This window comes from Oncorhynchus kisutch, linkage group LG20 (assembly GCF_002021735.2).
Source record: "Oncorhynchus kisutch isolate 150728-3 linkage group LG20, Okis_V2, whole genome shotgun sequence".
NCBI classification, from domain to species: domain Eukaryota; kingdom Metazoa; phylum Chordata; class Actinopteri; order Salmoniformes; family Salmonidae; genus Oncorhynchus; species Oncorhynchus kisutch.
In genome coordinates this window covers 39,741,342-39,763,850 of record NC_034193.2, presented here as the reverse complement: position 1 = coordinate 39,763,850, position 22,509 = coordinate 39,741,342, and the positions used below count along the sequence as shown (strand labels likewise).

Sequence of the window (22,509 nt, the reverse complement as noted above, 5' to 3'; positions counted from 1 at the left end):
GGTCAAAGTTCGACAGGTCATTTGAACCCATTCGTCATTGGTTGTTTATTGCCAGAGCCCCCTTGGATGTTGACGTGCCAATCACCCATGGCAAACTATGGTGTGCCACACAGCATCCTATATATACGCTGGCTGGGAATCCCTGTCCCATGCCAACGGCAGCCAGCCATACCCATACCCGTTCCCCCTCCCCCCATCTACACAGAGGCTCATTTATAATGCGGTCTTGCCCTGATGTCATTAGATCTGGGACATGAAATGATACAAATTAAATATTGACTATAGCCTGACTGGTCTCTCATGCCCCCCCCCCCCCAAAAGAGTCCCTGGACTTCTGAAGCTTTCCCCCATACACACTGTGTATTTACTGTCCTCCCCCCCAGCCCCAAACCACCCCGACTAGCACCACTCATGTACGTGTGACGAATCCATCTATCCATATTCATATTTGTAAATTCAATTTAGTCCCGGGACCTACGGTTCCTGATTATACCTTAATTCTATCCAAGCAAGCACTCAGAATCGTTGGCGCCACCCAATTAAAGAATAAAGAACATTACACATGGTGTATAATCACGTCTTGGCTTCTCAGACTAAAAATATGACCCTCCCTTTTTAGCTGAATGCGCCTCTTTGTTGGGGTAGTTGAAGTTCTTCTTGCCACTGTTTTTAAACCTTTCTTTTAGATCCTTTTTGTTCTCGATGCCCATTTGAGTTATTTGAGTTATTTGAGTTATTTGAGTTATTTGAGTTATTTGAGTTCCAGGGAAATATTTGGATGTAATGAGAAGACGATTATTGGAGTCGGTGGCAATCCAATTCCCTACATAGTGCACTACTAGCCTATATGGCTTTGGTCAAAAGTAGTGCACTATGTAGGGAATAGCGTACCATTTGAGACACAAACAAAGAAGGGAGGAGCAGAAAGATGGGGCAGCCAAACAGGGTATTTTTAGGAGACCTGTGGGGCATCTGAGTTCATTTATCCAATGCTGGCTCCCCATTGTGTCAGGGGATGGTCTTCGCTCTTTCTCTGGGTCCCTCACCCTGCAGTGAAAACATCATCCATTACCTTTTTGACAGGCCCCCAGGGACCTCCAGTGGCTTGGGACTCAGCGCCCAGCGGGGGTCGCCTTTATTGACCTCCCCAGAAATACAGCATGTGGTCACATACATCACTGGCTGGGGCCTTTTTCTCTGACAAGGTAAATGGACAGTGTTTAGTCCCGAAAGGATAATGAAGTGAGGAGAAGAGGGCCAATGGACCGAGGACGTTGGAGGAGATTGGCAGATGGCAGTACACAGTGAACGGGGGAAGCTTTAGTTTGATTGGGGGTGCACTAGAGACGAGTTCAGCAGTTAAACCTGACTCGTTGGTGTTGCTCCGCAATTGATGTTTTGTCTTGATTGCTTTCCCCTACAGCAGCTGGACACACATTGGATATATTTTTTTGGAGTGTCCCTCTCCTTACCCATCTTTATTTTGCCCTTGCCAAAATGCCACAAATGGCAAAATGCTAACAAATCTGAGTTTGTTAAGATTTTGAATTCTTTGTGAAGTTTAGAATTTAGCCTTACTGTAGTTCAATTACACCCGTAGTGTTAAATAAAGATGGGTGAACTCTGCAGACCGAGATGATGGTTCATATACAGTACGTTTACCCTCCTCTATTTTCGCCACTCTTCTCACCTCACACCTCTCGCCCCCGTCCTACTCAGCTGTGTCCGGTTGTGGGCGCGCTGGGCCGACCGCCCCTTGGTTAGCGGCTCCTCACTCCAAATGAGGAGTAATTACAACCTCCTAACAGGTTTACTGGTCCAGTAAACAACATAATGACCCTCCCAAAACGTCCCCTGAATTGGCCCGGGCTGATCGTTCAGTCGTGAACTCAAAGAGCTCGCAGCTCAAACCCCCATTTGCTCACAGCAACCCTTCCCTCCACCCAGCAGGTGTGGAACAGAGTGGCAAGCCCCCTTGCCCTCCCCTCTTACCCCATAGCCGTGAAATGCCACGTATTCTGTTACTGCCGTTTACTAATGAGACTGGTCAGTAGTAGGTACTCCCACTCATTAGAGGCCCTTGTTTGGGGGGGGGGGGGGGGGGGGGGGGGTTGACGTGCTCCATTGCTGGGGCTAGCAGCAGTGGAATGTAGCCTGGGGCTTTGGGCCCTGTTTAAGGCCTACATTGGCCTGCCTGCCTGGTTGGATGAATGGCTGCTAGGTGGGAGACTGGTACAGCTGGCCTGTCACCACCTAGGCTGCCTCACAACCCACAGCCCAGCGGCAGCCACTTAGTGGTCGACACCAGGCAAGTCAGGGCCCACTATGTGAGTTGTGGTGTAGTGTGTTGCAGAAGGGTGGAAGAGTGTATGATGTGTTTGTGTGTGTGCGTATATGTGTACATTATGCCCATGTGTGTATGTGTGAGTGCGTGCATGCGTGCATTCTCGCACATGTGCATGTGTGTGTTTACAAACCCCTCTGACCAACACCCCTCCAACACTGACTCTCTCGCCAGTTTGACAGTAGAGCCCCCTTTCCATTTGATGTGTTTAGACCTGCCTGCTAGGATCGGCCTGGTTGACGACGCTTCCCTCTGTTGCTGTTAATGTGGTGCTGAAAGGCATGGTGACGAGGTGTTCCCCTCGGAGTGGTCAGGCTGGCTGTAAGTGGAGAGGGAGAGGGAGGGAAATAGAGGCCTGTTAACTGTTGGTAGTCTCGGTATCCCATGCTAACAGTTGAAAAGAAGTGACATTCATTTTGAGGTAGAGTCAATAGTGTTAGAAGCTAAGACAAGCTACGTTCATTTTGGATACTAAGCCAAGTTATATTAATTATAAGGTAGAGTTAGTTGTTTGTAAAAAGCTAGTTGCTTGGAAGATAAGACAAGTTACTTTCAGTTTCAGGTTAGTTGTTTGGAAGCTAAGCCAAGTTACATTTATTTTCAGGTTAGTTGTTTGGAAGCTAAGCCAAGTTACATTTATTTTCAGGTTAGTTGTTTGGAAGCTAAGCCAAGTTACATTTATTTTCAGGTTAGTTGTTTGGAAGCTAAGCCAAGTTACATTTATTTTCAGGTTAGTTGTTTGGAAGCTAAGCCAAGTTACATTTATTTTCAGGTTAGTTGTTTGGAAGCTAAGCCAAGTTACATTTATTTTCAGGTTAGTTGTTTCAGCTAAGCCTTAGCTCAGCTCTGTTGCCCCTGAGTATTTGTGTTGCTCTGCACTACTTTTTCTGCTGTTGGTGTCTTCTGTCTCCTTGGATATTTGGTGTCTATTAGCCATTCACCTGGAGGACATGGTTTCATTCTGTCCCAGCATGCTAGAGAGCAGTTCTTGCCTGAGCATGGAGTGGCTGCTAGCTGGCGGCAGACCTGTGTCGCCATTCATGCCAGAGTGCTCCGAGTATAATGTCCCTATAGGCACAAATCTAGGATCAGCTTTAAATGCTATAATCCTAACGGTAACCGTTATAGTGAAAAATCACAAACTGACCTTGGATCAGCGTTGAGAGGCAACTTCATCTTCCTTGTGTCAGAGCCAAGGGTCATGTCCAGTAGGGAGAAAGCTTTTGAAAAAGAGCAAAAAGGGGAGATACTGAACTCGTCCAATATGGACACATATTTGACATTTTCGGTTGCAATGTGTTTTTCCACAGGGTACCCTACTGAACAGGACCCAGGCCTCAGTGCTGATTACAGGGTTGGGGATGGCCCGGCCTTAACTCTGGGGCGGTTAGAGCCGCTAGTCCTTGCTAACAGGATTATAATTCATAATGAGCGGGTGGGTCGGGATTGGGGCCCAGAGTGGAAACTCTGAAATTAGGCCTGAGGTTACCAGCCTTTCCCATGTGTGTGTGTGTGTGTGCGGGAGTGTGTGTACGTGCGTGTGCATGTGTGTGACTGTGCTTTCACTTTTGTGTTCTGGGAAGATGTTATGGTATCTTAACTTGTTTTTCCTTATGAATGTCATTGTAGAGATTGGTTCAAGGCAAGTTTTTAATTCACATTTTCTCAAAAATGTTTTGCTGCTATTTTTCCTTCTCTGAGTTGACAGAATTATCCACGTTATTCAGGAACAAAGGCCACTTGGAGGAACATGGAACATGGCCGACAGACAGCGAGGGACAATTTGATGAGGCGACACTGAGATTATCACTTTCTGTGGCGAATTAGACTCCGTTTAGGCCAATGACCTACAATCAAATCACATGGAAACAAGAGGGAAAGGCATCCATTACCAATTGATTCAGCGTCAATGGGAAAAACACTCAGTAACATCAAAGACCCTCTCCCTGTCGCCACAAAAAAAGGATGTGGTAGATAAATATTCTCCAGGTGTAAAGTATGTCATTTCTAGCTTTGTGCCTATGTGGAATTGGCCTGCAGGTGTTTGGCATCTCAGATGGTTTGAACTGGTCACAGTGGAGGTCTGATTTCTGATTTGATGTTAAATAGCATTAGATGTAATTTTTTAAATTGAACCTATATTTAGCTAGACAAGTCAGTTAAGAACAAATTCTTATTTACAATGACTGCCTACACCGGCCAAACCCAGACGATGCTGGGGACAATTGTGCGCTGCCCTATGGGACTCCCAATCACAGTCGGATGTGGATACAGCCTATGAAGGGTTGGGACAGTAGATGTTTTCCTCTTCTGGTCAACCCATAGTTTGACCTACTTTCCTATATCGTAGCTCCTTTATTCTCACTGACTTGACAGGTCTGGCGGTCGTTGAAAGCCATAGGCTTTAGTTACTGACATAGTGCTCCCCTATCCAGTTCTTTCAGATTAGGGAGTAGGAGGGGAAAGTAAATAGAAAAGGGAGCGCTGTTAAATGCATTGGGATTCTTCCTATGTGACTTACACTCCCATCTCTACACACACGCGTACACACACACGCACGCACACACGCACACACACACACACACACACACACACACACACACACACACACACACACACACACACACACACACACACACACACACACACACACACACACACACACACACACACACTCCACACACCTGTATCTATATCCCCCCCACTGCTAATAGAGCCAGCTCAACCTACTCTAGGGCGTATCAGGAGCTTGTGTGTGTGTGTGTGTGTGTGTGTGTGTGTGTGTGCAAAGCACTAGTATCACCCCTAATTAATAGTAAACTCTTTAATTGGCTCACACACACACACACACACACACACACACACTCACACTCCACACGCCTCTATCTATATCCCCCCCACTGCTAAGAGAGCCAGCTCAACCTACTCTAGGGCGTATCAGGAGCTTGTGTGTGTGTGTGTGTGTGTGTATGTGCAAAGCACTAGTATCACCCCTAATTAATATAGCTGTTTCTCCACTTTGGTAAACTCTTTAATTGGCTCACACACACACACACACACACACACACACACACACACACACACACACACACACACACACACACACACACACACACACACACACACACACACACACACACCATTAATTATGATTCCATTTCATATTGCCCTAATGAGTGTTTGGAGCCACACCTCCATTTGTTCACGCTCATTAGGGCCGCTGCAGCACAGCCACAACGACACAAACAACACAAAAGCCATTTTTTTGTTTTCTTTCAGTTACTATTTCCTTTATATTCATATGGTCTTTCTTTTTCTTTTTCTCGTTGAAACAGCATCCTTACCCTTCGGAAGAGCAGAAGAAACAACTGGCCCAGGACACAGGGTTAACAATCCTACAAGTCAACAATTGGTGAGTTGGATTGGGGTTGTTTGGCGTCTGCGTGTGTTTACATGGCAGTAATACTTAGGCCGCGTCTTAAATGGCAACCTATTCCCCATAGGGCTCCGGTAAAAAGTAATGCACTATATAGGGAATGGGATGCCGTTTGGGATGCTGCCTTAGTTAGTTTACTCCACCCCAGGCAACCTGCATCTAATGATTTGAATGATTAATTCATCTGGGAACACCCGGAAATATCCCCCCTTACAGTCTGCTGGCTTCAGTTAATTGGAATGAGAGGAAACCTGTAGAATAGTTCCAGTGGTGCACGGTGCATTTACTACAGTATTTACTCATCTGAAAGAAGAAAGTAGGACATTTCACTGTACTTTGATCTATTTTATGAATAACTATCCACAGTTATTAACATTGAGTATGAGGTAATAGCATGATGAGGCCTGCAAGGGTTTTAATGCTGTCTGGTTATGGAGGCAAAACATAGACAAGAATGATGATTCAATTACTCTATGAGAAATCTCAGTCTTCACATGTACAGATGTACAGACATCCTATCCAATTGAAACCTAGCCTAGGCGAATATACGCAGCAATATACATGAGCAAATACAGAAAATGCAATCAGTGGTTTATGGTTTAGCTCTACACCATTCCAACTACTGTTTAGCCTTTATATGTATGCACTATGCACAGTATTTCCCTATATGTATGCACTATGCACAGTATTTCCCTATATGTATGCACTATGCACAGTATTTCCCTATATGTATGCACTATGCACAGTATTTCCCTATATGTATGCACTATGCACAGTATTTCCCTATATGTATGCACTATGCACAGTATTTCCCTATATGTATGCACTATGCACAGTATTTCCCAATATGCATCTGTCAAAATCAATACCCACAGAACAATCCTCTGTCAATTCTACAGCTGTTGTATGCGCTAATCATCTGCCTATGAACCGGAGTTATACTGTGAGCACTGAGGTGGCGTGCCCTAGTAGGGAGTCCACTGTGTGCAGCTCACCCTGCACTATCAGCTCCAACATAAATATCACTGTCATGTCTACCTCTGATAAGCCTCCCAGTAAAGCAATAAAAACAATCACGAATCTCAGAAGTGCTAAAAATAGCCCACATTAACATGTGTAGCCTACCCTGACGACATTCATCGCTATTGCAGTTGTTCATGTATATTATAACTTTTTTTAATTGCAATTTGTATTGTTTTTATTTCAGTCAATAGTCACGGTGCTCCCCCTATGGTCATTCCACCCCACCACACCCCTTCAATAGTCTTTACTCTGCCTCCACCTCAATTAATTAATCGCTGCCACAGTTGTTATTATGTATATAGTGCTATTTCTATTTCTATCGTTGTTGTTTTATTGCCATTTTCATTATTTTATTTCACTAAGTCCTGCATGTTGAAGCGCGAAGCCTAAGATTTTTTTTACTGTACCCTGGAATCACACCTGCAACCCTGTACATGTGACTATTAAACACTGCATCTTAATCTGAATCTGAAACAAGGTTCATGAAATCAATAATTCGCGAGTAACAGATATCATTCATTTACTGACTATCTCTGAAACTCACTTACAGTGCCTTGCGAAAGTATTCGGCCCCCTTGAACTTTGCGACCTTTTGCCACATTTCAGGCTTCAAACATAAAGATATAAAACTGTATTTTTTTGTGAAGAATCAACAACAAGTGGGACACAATCATGAAGTGGAACGACATTTATTGGATATTTCAAACTTTTTTAACAAATCAAAAACTGAAAAATTGGGTGTGCAAAATTATTCAGCCCCTTTACTTTCAGTGCAGCAAACTCTCTCCAGAAGTTCAGTGAGGATCTCTGAATGATCCAATGTTGACCTAAATGACTAATGATGATAAATACAATCCACCTGTGTGTAATCAAGTCTCCGTATAAATGCACCTGCACTGTGATAGTCTCAGAGGTCCGTTAAAAGCGCAGAGAGCATCATGAAGAACAAGGAACACACCAGGCAGGTCCGAGATACTGTTGTGAAGAAGTTTAAAGCCGGATTTGGATACAAAAAGATTTCCCAAGCTTTAAACATCCCAAGGAGCACTGTGCAAGCGATAATATTGAAATGGAAGGAGTATCAGACCACTGCAAATCTACCAAGACCTGGCCGTCCCTCTAAACTTTCAGCTCATACAAGGAGAAGACTGATCAGAGATGCAGCCAAGAGGCCCATGATCGCTCTGGATGAACTGCAGAGATCTACAGCTGAGGTGGGAGACTCTGTCCATAGGACAACAATCAGTCGTATATTGCACAAATCTGGCCTTTATGGAAGAGTGGCAAGAAGAAAGCCATTTCTTAAAGATATCCATAAAAAGTGTCATTTAAAGTTTGCCACAAGCCACCTGGGAGACACACCAAACATGTGGAAGAAGGTGCTCTGGTCAGATGAAACCAAAATTGAACTTTTTGGCAACAATGCAAAACGTTATGTTTGGCGTAAAAGCAACACAGCTCATCACCCTGAACACACCATCCCCACTGTCAAACATGGTGGTGGCAGCATCATGATTTGGGCCTGCTTTTCTTCAGCAGGGACAGGGAAGATGGTTAAAATTGATGGGAAGATGGATGGAGCCAATTACAGGACCATTCTGGAAGAAAACCTGATGGAGTCTGCAAAAGACCTGAGACTGGGACGGAGATTTGTCTTCCAACAAGACAATGATCCAAAACATAAAGCAAAATCTACAATGGAATGGTTCAAAAATAAACATATCCAGGTGTTAGAATGGCCAAGTCAATGTCCAGACCTGAATCCAATCGAGAATCTGTGGAAAGAACTGAAAACTGCTGTTCACAAATGCTCTCCATCCAACCTCACTGAGCTCGAGCTCGAGGAATGGGAAAAAAATTATGTCTCTCGATGTGCAAAACTGATAGAGACATACCCCAAGCGACTTACAGCTGTAATCGCAGCAAAAGGTGGTGCAACAAAGTATTAACTTAAGGGGGCTGAATAATTTTGCACGCCCAAATTTTCAGTTTTTGATTTGTTAAAAAGTTTGAAATATCCAATAAATGTCGTTCCACTTCATGATTGTGTCCCACTTGTTGTTGATTCTTCACAAAAAAATACAGTTTTATATCTTTATGTTTGAAGCCTGAAATATGGCAAAAGGTCGCAAAGTTCAAGGGGGCCGAATACTTTCGCAAGGCACTATAGATAACACCTTTAATTATACAGTGGTAGCAATATATGGTTTCAACATCTTCAGAAGAGACAGGAATGCCACTGGTGTTGCCATTTATGTTCAGAGTCATATTCCTGTAAAGCTTAGAGAGGATCTCATGTCAAATGCTGTTGAAGTAATATGGCTGCAGGCTCACCTGCCTCAACTAAAGCCCATTCTTGTGGGAAGCTGCTATAGACCACCAATTGCTAACAGTCAGAATCTGGATAATATGTGAGAAATGCTTAATAATGTATGTGATATCAACACAGAGGTCTATTTTTTGGGGTGATGTAAATATTGACTGGCTTCGATCAAGCTGCCCACTCAAGAAAAATATTCAAACTGTAACCAGTGCCTGCAACCTGGTTCAGGTTATCAGTCAACCTACCAGGGTATTTACAAACATCACAGGAAGGAAATCATCCACATGTATTGGTCACATCTTTACCAATGCTGCAGAAATCTGCTCTTAAGCAGTATCCAAATCCATCAGATGTAGTGATCATAATACTGTATAGTGGCTATATCTAGCAAAACCAAAATTCCAAAGGCTGTGCCTAATATATTGTATAAGAGGTCATACATATATGTAAATAAGATTTTCTGTTTAATGAGGAGCAACCAGATGCTGCACTTGACACATTTATGAAATTGCTTATTCCAGTTACTAATAAGCACGCACCCATTAAGAAAAGCACTGTAAAAACGGTTAAATCCCTGTGGGCTGATGAGGAATTGAAAAATTGTATGGTTGAGAGAGATAAGGCTACAGGAATGGCAAATAAGTCTGGCTGCACAGCCAGAAATGTACTTTAAATTGAGAAATCATGTGACTAAACTGAACAAAAACAAGAAGAAACTGTACTATGAAACAAAGATAAATTATATAAAGAATGATAGTAAAAAGCTTTGGAGCTCCTTAAATTAAATCTTGGGCAAACATACTAACTTGGCTCCATTCACTGAATCAGATGGCTCATTCATCACAAAACCCACTTATATTGCCAACTACTTAAATGAGTATTTCATTGGCAAGATTAGTAAACGTAGGCATGACATGCCAACCACAAATTCTGATCCTACACATTCATGCATAACTGAACAAATTATGAAAGACAACTATTGTCATTTTTAATTCCGTAAAGTGAGTGTGGAAGAGGTGAAAATAGTATTGTTGTCTATCAACAATGACACGCCACCTGGGTCTGACAACTTGATGGAACATTTCTGAGGATGATAGCAGACTATATTGCCTCTCCTCTTTCCCATCTATTCAATCTAAGACTACAGGAAAGTGTGTGCCCTCAGGCCTGGAGGGAAGCAACATTAATTATACTATCAAGAATAGCAAAGCACCCTTTACTGGATCAAACAGTCGACCAATCAGTCTGTTACCATTTCACAGTAGAGAAATTAACAACATATTTTCAGCACACTTATAGGGAATGGCATTCGACATGTACGGCACTTAAACAAATGACTGATGATTGGCTGGGAGAAATTGAGAATATAAAGATTGTGGAAGCTGTTTTTGAAGACTACAGTGCTGCTTTTGACATTATTAATCATAATCTGCTGCTGGGAAAATGTGTGCGTTATGGATTTATATCCCCTGATGTATTGTGCATCGAGTTACCTGTCTTAACAGAACACAGAGGGTGTTCTTTAATGGAAGCCTCTCCAACATAATTCAGGTAAAGTCAGGCAATCCCCAGGGCAGCTGTCTAGGGCCCTTACTTTTTTAAATCTTTACTAATGACCTGCAACTCGCTGATGACTCAACACTATACATGTCAGCTACTGAAATGACTGCAACACTTAACAAATAACTGCAGTCAGTTTCAGAATGTGTGGCAAGAAATATGTAAGTTAGTCCTAAATATTTCAAAAACTAAAAGCATTGTATTTGGGACAAATCATTCACTAAACCCTAAACCTCAACTAAATCTTGTAATGAATAATGTGGAAATTGAGCAAGTTGAGGAGACTAAACTGCTTGGAGTAACCCTGGATTGTAAACTGTCATGGTCAAAACACATTGATGCAACAGTAGCAAAGATGGGGAGAGGTCTGTCCATAATAAATTGCTGCTCTACCTTCTTAACAGCACTAGGGCCTGTAGGCAGTTTTGCCACACTACTGGACTGCAGTAGTGTGGTCAGGAGCCACAATGAGGGACTTAAAACTGAGGGACTTAAAACTGGCCCAGAACAGGGCAGCACGGCTGGCCCTTAAATGTACACAGAGAGCTAACATTTATAATATGCATGGCCCAAAGTAGAGGAGAGATTGACTTCATCACTACTTGTACTTGTGAGAAGTATTGACATGTTGAATTCACCGAGCTGTCTTTTTAAACTACTAGCACACAGCTCAGACACCCATGCATACGTCACAAGACATACCACCAGAGGTCTATTCACAGTCCCCAAGTCCAGGACAGACTATTGGAGGTGCACAGTACTAAATAGAGCCATGACTACATGGAACTCTATTCCACGTCAAGTAATTTGTGCAAGCAGTAAAATCTGATTTTAAAAAACGAATTAAAATACATCTTATGTTACAGCGGGGCCTGTGAAGAGACACACACATACACACACAGGATAACATACGCACTATACAGACACTTACACATGGATTTTGTGTTGTATATGATATGTGGTAGTAGAGTAGTGGCCTGAGGGCACACACTTAATGTGTTCTGAAATCTGTAGTGAAATGTAATGTCATGTTTTTAATTGTATATAACTGCCTTAATTTGGCTGTAACCCAGGAAGAGGGGATCCACAATAAATACAAATACATGCGCCAAATACATGCGCCACAAAGATCTGAAATCTCAAACTCACTCTTACCTGAATAGTGCAGTAATAATTAGCAAAAACTAGCAAAGATGGCCTGCGGTGTGCCACACTGCCATGGTTATTGGGCGGAAGGTAATGGCTCACACAGAGAGGCCAGGTGCTGTAGCCAGGTAGAGAGGAGAACCCAGCGTGTTCCTGCACACTCAGCTGCAATCAGCACTTATGCCTGTCTGGGTCCTGTTCAGTCAGGCACACCGTAGAAAAATGTCTTACAATGGAAACGAAAATCTGCATTGCTATTGGACAGTTCACAGTAGTACCTTTCCGATTCATTCTGTTTCAAAACTCATACAGAAAGGACATGTGCTGTAGCCAGGTAGAGCGGAGAACCCAGCTTGTTGCTGGTCCACACTCAGCAACACACTTTTCCTCTTTCAAGGACGGCGAGGTCGTGAAACATTGTGTGTGTTCCAAATGGCACCCTATTCCCTTTATATTGCACTACTTTTGACCAGTGCCCCTTACACTCCTTTTGACCATAGGCTCTGGTCAAAAGTTGTGCACTATATAGGGAATAGGGTGCCATTAGGGACAGAATCAGGATAGGTTCTCAGGGGCGTTGGTTAGCTGCTCATCCTAGCATGCAGGTAGTAGTACCACACGGGCCCCATGGGAATCAGGGGTGTGAGAGAGGTGGGGTGGGGAATGGAGGGAGAGGAAGAATATAAATAGAGGGGTAGATAGGATGCTTGCACATTCTGGATGGGTGGTGAGGGTGGGGTATGGGAAATATTGTTTCATTTGATGGAGATTGATGACTTCTTGCTATTAGTGTAGCAGCAACGCTAATATTGTGTCATCTATTATTTGTCTGTTACCGTGGTAACTTGGCTGGCGAGCTGATTTTCAGAGGGAGTCCAGGTTTTTCTCTTGCATTATGCTGAGAAATACAAATGAATTTGCAAGTTTAGCCAACTTTGCTTTCAGAAAACTGCAAATGAGGCCTTCTTGTTGGTGTCTCTCCCATATATGCTTTTAAATGGACTTGTGTGTGTGTGTGTGTGTGTTTCTATGTTCTACCAGTATCTGTGTGTGTGTCTGTCTGTGTATGGAGAGATGGCGGGTTCACAGTTTAATTAATGGAAACACTCCTCTGAGTTTGGCGAGAGGTACCCACTGACGGTTGTAATGGGGGTAAGGGGGGGGTTTAGTGATGAGGTAATGGCCTCCCACTGTTCAACAACAGAGCCTAATGTTGCCGTGGGGAGTTGTAGGTGACGCCCGCATATGTCCTTTTCGTTAAAAGCACCAACCTTTGAATCACACACAGACACACAAATGTGCACACACACACACACACACAGACACATGCATGGTTGTGCGTATGCACGTATGTATGTGTACAAGCACGCTGGCACACACACACACACACACACACACACACACACACACAAGTACTGTTCTTGGAATCGCCGGCTGCGGTGGAACGTTACACATATTCGAGCGTGTGTGTAGGAATTCAGAGCCGTTTGGCCTCTCAACTCAGCGGCTGGCGTTTTTTCTCCCATGTCCTCTTTGGAATTTATGTGGTGGAAAAAGTACTACATTGTCATACTTGAGTTAAAGTCAAGATACCTTAATAGAAAATGACTGAAGTAAAAGTGGGAGTCACCCAGTGAAATACTACTTGTGTAAAAAGTGTAAAAGTATTTGGTCAAAAAAATATACTTAAGTATCAAAAGTAAAAGTATAAAACATTTCAAATTCCATATTTGTATATATATATACATATACTTCTTAGCCAAAGAAGGCGACACCATTTTCTTGTTTTTTATTATTATGGAGAGACAGGAGCACACTCCAACACTCCAACATCATTTACAAACAACGCATGTGTGTTTAGTGCACCAGATCAGCGGCAGTAGGGATGTTCTCTTGATAAGTATGTGAATTTGAGCATTTTCCTGTGCTGCTAAATTTTCAAAGTACTTTTGGGTGTCAGGGAAAATAATGTATGAATAAAAACTATATTATTTTCTTTAGGAATGTAGTGAAGTATAAGTAAAAGTTGTCAAAAATATAAATAGAAAAGCAAAGTACAGATACCACAAAAAACGACTTAAGTAGTACTTTAAAGTACTTTTACTTAAGTACTTTACACCACTGATTTAAATGAAGCAGCAGCACATTCCATTTCCTCGACATACACATGCATTGCATAGTCATCGTTCAATTGACATTGCTGTTAGTGCTTTGAATATACTGTACATGCATGGGCTCGTTTATCAATCACATACTAAGTGCAGTAGGATAGGTTGCGGAGAGGTTGTGGAGAGGTTGCCGAAGCGTTTAAGTCCCCCCCACCTCATAACAGGGCCATATGCTGATTGGAACAGGTGAGAAGGGGGGGGGGGGTGATGTCAATGGCGTTTTCACGGCAAACAGCTGGACTGGTTTATTCAAACACACCCAAGGGCGGGCGTGCAAGGGGGGAGTTGTGGGGGGACCGAGGGGGAGGGGGAAGCTGACCTGAGAATGACACCCGGGGAGGTGGGTTTAGGGGCCATTTTACGACCAGGGGAGCCCAGACTGGAGGGGAGCGCTCGTTTATTTTAATCCTCACAGGAGAGGCGTTTCACCGTGCTGAGGCTCCAGCTCTGCAGCCTGCAGTGGACGAGAACAGATGCCACCGCACCAAATTAGCTAAAGGATATTTCAGTTGTTGGGGTTGTCCTTTCTTGGGCATTACTTTAAACAGAAAATGCTTTTCGGTCTGTGTTTTTATGTGTACATTTGATGGTGCTTGATGGTGAGGTAGTATTTATAAAGTTGTGGATCAGGGTTGGGGTCAATTCCATTTCAATTCAGGAAGTGAAAGTAAAGGGAAGGCTTTTCAATGCAATAGTTCCTGAGATGATTGAATTGAAATGGAATTGACCCTAACCCTATTGTGGATACCCTGGCTGTATCTAGAAGTGCTTACTTCACTACACGCTAAGCGTACAAGTTCATATCACACAAAGCCGTCGTAAAATAATGTTTTTCTGAAGAAAAACAACGCTTTTCAAAAGTGGAGGGTTTTTACAACACGTCTAGTCAGAAGAATAGGCCTCTATTGTGGGAGTGGGAGCCAGAGAGGGGTGGATGGTCGCACTTATTGTGCGGTGGGAAGCGGAGGGCTGAAGCAGGGCCATAAACGCAGTCCCATGGTGTGAAGGGTTCGCGGAGGGGTGAAACTTTTAACTCCCTAACAGAGGACGCAGCCTTGGCCGCGCCACATGGCGCTCTATTCCCCCTTTCATTGGCTGCTTAAAAGGCGGAGCTAGGGGGTGTGTGGTGGCGCCCGGGCTCTCACACAAACAGTGCGCCCCACATCCTCTCCACCCCTTTCTCTCCCTCTATCTCTCTCTCCTTTGAGACCCCTAACACTACATACACCCCCTGTGCTCACCACCATGATTCGTCACAGTATCATCAAGGAAATGTCCTTCTTGTGTTTTTTTGTGGAAGCACTCTGGCCTAAGGGACTTTGCGCCTCATTTGTCAAGGCTTTGTTGATATGAAAGTAATTGGTTCCCCTTTATTTTTATGGTTCTATCACCCAAAACATCACCTAATAGCCACATTTTATTGTCTGATAGATATACAGTATGTTATTACACTGAAAAAGCATGCAGCTCTAGATGGGCTTCGTCATATGACTCGGTTTTCTCGTTCAGTTTCGGCCTTTTCTCCTCACTTCTCTCTTAGTGTCTTCTTCTCCCCCTCATCTTCACCCCCCCACTCCTCCTCCCACTCCTCCGCCCCCCTGCCACCCCCTGCTTCTGCCTTTTTTCAGGCCATGCTGAAAGGAGTGTTGTGGCTTTTGTTTCCCTGAAAAGGAAACCCGTTCCTCCCCTTTTCTCTTCTCTCTTTTTTTTCCCGAAGAAAAAGATGAAATGGAACCATCCCGCCAGGGGTAAAAAGGCAGGGGGACATAAATCAAGTTGGAACCACTGAGCTTTCACTCCCTGGGTCGGCAGGGGTCACGGGGCGGGTTCACAAGGCTTTAGGCTGAGCAAGACCAGAGTGCTCCTCTGCCGAGGGCGCTGGGTCACGGGGCCGCCAGGGTCAAAGGTCAGGGATCATGCATACCAGAATGATGGCTTTCAAGAGCACATTTATACTTAGAGGGGACGTGTATGAATATAGGACAACTCTCTGCAAACATTGCTATTCCGTAATGCACCTCAGGTATCCCACAGCACAGAGATTTAGTTGTATGAGTTTGGATTTTGTTTGGATGTGTGCTAAGGGGATAGGACACTAAAAAACGACACTAGTACTTGAGGACTTTACTTAATCAGTGCTTGGTGTATTTTATGTATTGAAAAGCTAAATAGAATTTTGCTGTGACATGAAATGTTTTGGACTTAAAGGACCAACATTTTCAGAGACAGTATATCAAGTGTCTACTGTATTGGTGGATATCAAAGAAGTGTCTGCTTCCACCAGCAGCGGCCGTTTGCTATGAACTCATAGATATTCTAGGTTTTTTGGTTTGATAAGAATCACAGTTACTGTCCAAGAGGCCATTTTTTTTTCTTTGAAAGCCACAGTTTGAGAGGAAGTTGAGGTTTCCACGTTCTTTTAGTGAAGTGTAGACCAGACGCCTGGACAACGTCAGGCAACCATCGCTGACAGCGAGTCTTTTTTTCTTCTCGTAACGCCGAAGTCGAATGAATGCTTTTCCTCTGTGGTCCCAAAACAGTACATTGAAATCATATGCTGCTCGCCAGGCCTCATTTATAACGTGTTGCTGTCTTCTCTCTCCTCCACTGCCCTCCCCCCATCCCCTCCTTCCCTCATTCTCTCTTTCAGGTTCATCAACGCGAGACGAAGAATTGTACAGCCCATGATCGACCAGTCCAATAGAGCAGGCAAGTCTCCCGTCAAATTTGAGGGCTTTCAATTCATGTGGTAAAGCTGTTTCACTTCAAGTCAACGCAGGAATATGAACTCGTCAAGTAAACAGGTCAACATAGATCTAAATAAATCTTAAAACATCTCAACATTTTTGACATGAATTAAAACATAAATGAATCGGTGGTGTACTTCTCCTGCTACTATCTCCAGTCTTGCCCCTTCTGGTCTTCAATGTGTTTAACTGAACGGACGACTACGGGAGTGAGGGGACACTAAAACCCAGAGGATTAGCCCAGACAAAGACGCTAATCACTTTGACTAGCCAGCCCATTGAACATTTAACCTTAGATTAAAAACAAACAAGGAGCAAGTGAAACTGAAGCTAAAATATGACCAGTCGTTTTCCTTAGCTATTTTACAAATTGAAATTTAATTTCAGATTTAAATGTTTTTGATTAAAAAACACATTTTGTCTACTGTAAAAAGTTGTTGAGTAGGACTTTGGTTCACTTCGTTAGTCTCTCTCTCTCTCTCTCTCTCTCTTCCCCCCCCCCCTCTCTCTATCTTCCTCTCTCTCTCCCTCTCTGCTAAAGACAGAGCAGTCCCCTGGCACATGCCTTGTTTTGGAGCTGCTGTAAAATTTATGACCTGTGATGAGGGTTAGGGGTTAGGGTTGCATTAGGGGGACTCTGTAAAGTTCAAAGACGGACCGAGGAGCTTGAACTGTTGCTCCGGCTCATGTAACCAGAACCAGCTCTCTACCTGAGGCTGCCTACACTTTATGATATGAGGGAGACAGAAAGCCGAATCACAGCCCCTTCCTCTGCCACTAATTGTTCCATAAGCGATAGTGGATGGATTAAATAGTAACCTGGTGGAAAAGTAGTTCCTTAATTACGTACTATAATCATGGTTAAGTGGTTCGCTTAAACGCGTGTTTAATGAGTCAAAGAGTTGTTCTAAGTTACTTATCTCCCATTTGCTGCTGTGTATTTCGAGGTAATTACATTCAAGTTGCCAGAACAGTAATCTATTTGCTGATATCAAGTTGCTCTTTCACAGCATAAGCCATAAGGACAAATTGATATTAACTCTTACCAATACAAACGAAGTCATTTGTTAGTAATTAAGCCTGTTGATGAAGAAAATGACCTACCAAATAATCTTGTAATAAGAGGATAATAGTGAGAGAATAATGAGGACAGACCAAACCGGGAGAGGGAACGTTTTATGGGGGCGCACCGGTAATTAAAACTTATGCAATATTCTAATTAGCAATTCCTTCTGTCTCGGCCTGTGTTTTTTCGCCAGTGACTGGAGGAGGGCCCTACACCCCAGATGGTCAACCAATGGGAGGGTTCGTTATGGACGGCCAGACACACATGGGAATCAGACCACCTGGTAAAGACTCCTATCTCTTAACTCCTACGTCCCAGACACACACATATACACACGCACATGCATGCACATATGCACACATGCACACACACACACGCAGGAACGCACACACACACACACACACACACACACACACACACACACACACACACACACACACACACACACACACACACACACACAAACACAAACACACACAAACTTTTGAGTCCCTCAAACACACACCATGGACCTGACTGTTTCCCATTCACCCCTCCCCTGTCACAGTATAATTTACTCACCCTATCTCCCCTGCCCTCCCTCTCCCCCTACAGTCTTGACCAGGTGTGACCAGTCACATTGCAATATTTTGCATTGCCTCACCTCACTGACCCAAATAATAAGTCTTTGTCCTCTTCATCTCTATCCCCCCTCTCTTCCCCCATCCTCACAACTCTCTAATTTGTCCCTCTTCTCTCCCCGTAGGGCCCATGGGTGGGATGGGCATGGGTATGGGCGTGGAGGGACAGTGGCACTACATGTGACCCCTTGCGGACTTAGCACAGAGCCCAAAGGGACGCACTGTAAGTATCAGGCATCCACATTAATGTAGATGTGTTTATTCTATTCGTATTTACAATAAAAGTGACTCCAAAATGTCAAAACATGATTTACCATTCATTTGGGCGCAAAATCATTTTAAACACAATCAAAACAAACAGCAAATGCATCCAGTTTGTAGAGTCACAAGCTTGATGTAATCATCGCGTACTAGGAATATGGGGCGAAATACTAAACTTTTGACTACTTCACATATAAGTGCATTTGTCCCAAATACCCTCAAATTAAAGCTGACAGTCTGCACTTTAACCTCATAGTCATTGTATCATTTCAAATCCAATGTGCTGGAATAGAGAGCCAAAACGACAACAAATGTGTCACTGTCCCAATACTTTTTCCGAGCTCACAGCATCATGACGAATGTGCAAGGCATGCATACTAAGTGGTATGCTAGCACGGACACTCAGAGAGAAACGTGTACGGTACATAAACGCAGCATAAAGCTACTGCCGCGTTGCAGCAGGATGAAAAGGCTGGCAAAAGCTAATTGACTTTGTCTAAATGAAACATGTACACGCCGGTGGTGTGACCAATTGATTTATTTGACTGGTCATGTGGACAGAAATAACGACCTTTCCTTGCTCCCGCTTCTCACACCCACTGTGGGAAAGAACTTGCTATGGCTGTCCACTGTCAAAGGGTCAACCATCGGAGAGAGAAAAAGAAAGAAAGCATAGTGGACTTCTCAGATGTGCATGTTTAGAAACAACCGAAGTGAATGCTCGTTGAAAAGCCATAGCGCTAACGAATTTGTCACGTGAAAATTGTTCATGGGGTAGGAGGTGGCGTCCGAAATCCTATGGGAACAGAAGCAAGACAGACACAGGCCCGAGAGTCAACCTTCCTCTGCCGTCTACTGAGTGATGGTGGCATCCAGCTCCCTCACAGTTGCATTTCGGCCTTATTGAGTGGCTAATTAAGGTAAAGCTCTCAAAGATTGCGGGGTCAATTTAATCATAAGAGATGAGCGATATTCTTTTACGTCCCGTTGAATGAATTGATCATTAACGAGGGACATGAAATGGTTTCCCCGTCTTATTTGATTAAGGGCTCCAGTTCCTTCATAAGATATTTTCATTAAGCCCGGCAAATGGGGAAGATTAAGCGAGCCGCTTACGGCCGAGACTGGAGAGAGACTGGAGACTCGGCGGGTTTTTCTAATACGGTCACTCGGCGACATTACTTCGAACCAAAGTCAATTAAAGACTCCTCAGAAGGAGCATTACGTTTTCTTCCCCTTGCGATTATTGAGCTTATGGGTCCTTGGGAAACAATGCACCTGTCAGTTCAGATCCGAAGCAAGCCATGCAGAAAGTACCCGGACCCCTCTGCACTGCAGAAATGACTGTTCCCTGGTCGTTTGGCCCTCTTCTTTCTTTTCTTCTTATTCCGCAAAATTAGCCAAGGCTGGGGCAAAATCGTCCTTTTCCCTTCCCAGACAATAGGCGATTACGGGCCCACAAATTAACGAGCGTACAGGATTATTTCCCCCCCGTACAAAATGTTTCTCTCTACCCAGAAACCCCCTCAGGCATCCTTTGGTGAACTTCCCCACTGACCCCTGTGCGTTGCCCTAACACCGCTGGAGGCCATTGTTTAAAGGAGCCTCTCCGCCAATTATTCGGGCCGAGGTTTGCTAACATCGTTCCAAGGGGTCAGGGTTGCCATCTTTTGAGGGGAGGACCAGTGAAGGGACTCAGGAGAAAGAAAGAAAACGAAAGAGAAGAAAGAGAGAATAAGGCTTCGGGGGCGTTTAGCCTCTGCTCTCTATCGGGAAGTAGCGCCTGTTGATTGGGTCCCCTGGTGTCAGTGAAACAGAATGGGTCAGCCACGCTGCTCTCTTGCTCAGCCGCAGAGTGCTGCACTCTTGCAAGCTCTAAATTGCTCAACCAGTGGCCTCTTTTTCCTCCCTCCTCCTCTCATTTCCTTCATGAACACTGATCTAAGAGTTAGTGGGATAGGTGAAATCCATTTGTCCCGACATGTCACCCCATTGTAGTGCCGCTTCACTGCACACAACACAACTGCTTCACATGACCTATTCTTTATGTATAGTACATGTCTCTGTGGGAGTTAAAGTAACAGTGCAGAGTGCTGTCGTTTTAAACTGACACTACACAGTGTTATAGAGTTAAAGTAACACTACACAGTTTTATTGTTAAAGTAACTTGTACACACTGGTGTTGTTTTCAATTTTACTCTTTGTTTGTTTCCCCAGCAGAACTGCCAGGTATTCCCGAGGACGGCGTGTCCCATGGCGGTCGGAACAGCACGGATATGGGCATCACTCTGACCTTCACTGGTGCCCCTACCATCACCTCTACCCTCACACCAACCACCCCCACCGCTGGGGCATGATCTCTCAGTGTTGCCCCTCCCTCCGTGACTCTTCCGTGACCCAGCGATATCGATTGCGCTGGTGCCCAGCCCAAACTCACCACCATCACCTGACTGTTTGTCAGTAGGGCTGGTGCCCCCCCCCCCTTTCCAACTTCCCCCATTTCCTTCAAGTGGTTCAGTCTGAGTAGCCACTGTTGCTGAACCACCATCGTGACTATGAGAGGCCTTGGAAACCCTATCATGCCTTGTGAAGACTTCTGACATTGTGAGGACTTCTGACGTTGTGAAGACTTCTGACGTTGTGAAGACTTCTGACGTTGTGAAGACTTCTGACGTTGTGTGGACTTCTGACGTTGTGAAGACTTCTGACGTTGTGTGGACTTCTGACGTTGTGAAGACTTCTGACGTTGTGAAGACTTCTGACGTTGTGAAGACTTCTGACGTTGTGAAGACTTCTGACGTTGTGTGGACTTCTGACGTTGTGAAGACTTCTGACGTTGTAAGGACTTCTGACGTTGTGAAGACTTCTGGCGTTGTGAAGACTTCGGACGTTGTGAAGACTTCTGACGTTGTGAAGACTTCGGACGTTGTGAGGACTTCTGACGTTGTGAAGACTTCTGACGTTGTGAAGACTTCGGACGTTGTGAGGACTTCTGACGTTGTGAGGACTTCTGACGTTGTGAGGACTTCTGACGTTGTGAGGACTTCCCTTCTGGGGACTACAATTACTGGAGCTCTCCAGTGGATACTTCAATACTCTGTTAATTCAACCGATACAAACAAACACTTAGTCCTTCACTTTTCCCCCCTCTGCTGCATTGCATGGACAGTTATAGGGGGTGAAGACACTCTTGTCTTGGCAGTGGACTTGTAAGCAAGAGAAGAAGCCGATGTCCGTATTTGACTGGGGGGTCTTTTTAAAACAACAAACACCCTGGAAACCATTCTTCTTTTTTATATAATGAAATTGTTGTAATTGTGGAAAATTACAATAAGGTGAGGCAATAGTGTCCTGTTTTACCACAAACTCTCTACGGACGAGTAACTATTGCAAGTGCTCTGGTATTGCTTTGCCGTACTGTGCTGTTTTTCAAAAAAAGGACTTGACTTGTCTAATTCACACTATGTGTGTGAGTCTTTTTTCATAGACTTTTATCTCCTACCCCCACGAATCTCTTTGTGTTTGAAAATAAAAAATAAGTTACAGGACCAGTTTCTCTCAGTTTGCTGTATGAACAACACAGAAAGGAACCATTTCAATGCTTCGAGGTCCTATCATGCAATTTATATTATGTGGTAAAGAGCTTTGTAACACTTAAGTAACTAGAGTGTAATTACAGATTTCCTTGCTACATGTAGCCTATAAGAGTAGTAATTACAGGGCTACGACACCGGTATGAGTGCAACTCAATGTAAAGTGCTACCAAAACCCCAGTTAGTAACCCAGACAGTTAGTAGGAGGGTACAGCTTGGTAC

The 22,509-nt window shown here is 44.0% G+C and overlaps 1 protein-coding gene across 2 annotated transcripts in view; it reads left to right on the top strand.

The window, feature by feature from the left end:
- LOC109865674 (homeobox protein Meis1) overlaps positions 1–22,242 on the top strand; it is a 37,474-nt gene extending 15,232 nt beyond the window's left edge. Inside the window, exons 9-13 of one of the 2 annotated variants that reach the window (XM_020454040.2) lie at positions 5,680–5,756; positions 16,651–16,709; positions 18,007–18,096; positions 18,559–18,656; positions 20,912–22,242. In XM_020454040.2, coding sequence (XP_020309629.1) covers positions 5,680–5,756; positions 16,651–16,709; positions 18,007–18,096; positions 18,559–18,617 — 285 coding nt within the window. In that variant the 3' untranslated portion in view covers positions 18,618–18,656; positions 20,912–22,242. The remainder of the gene's footprint in view (positions 1–5,679; positions 5,757–16,650; positions 16,710–18,006; positions 18,097–18,558; positions 18,657–20,911) is intronic. The other variant, XM_020454041.2, reaches the window with a different exon arrangement.
- The last annotated feature ends 267 nt before the right edge of the window (positions 22,243–22,509 follow it).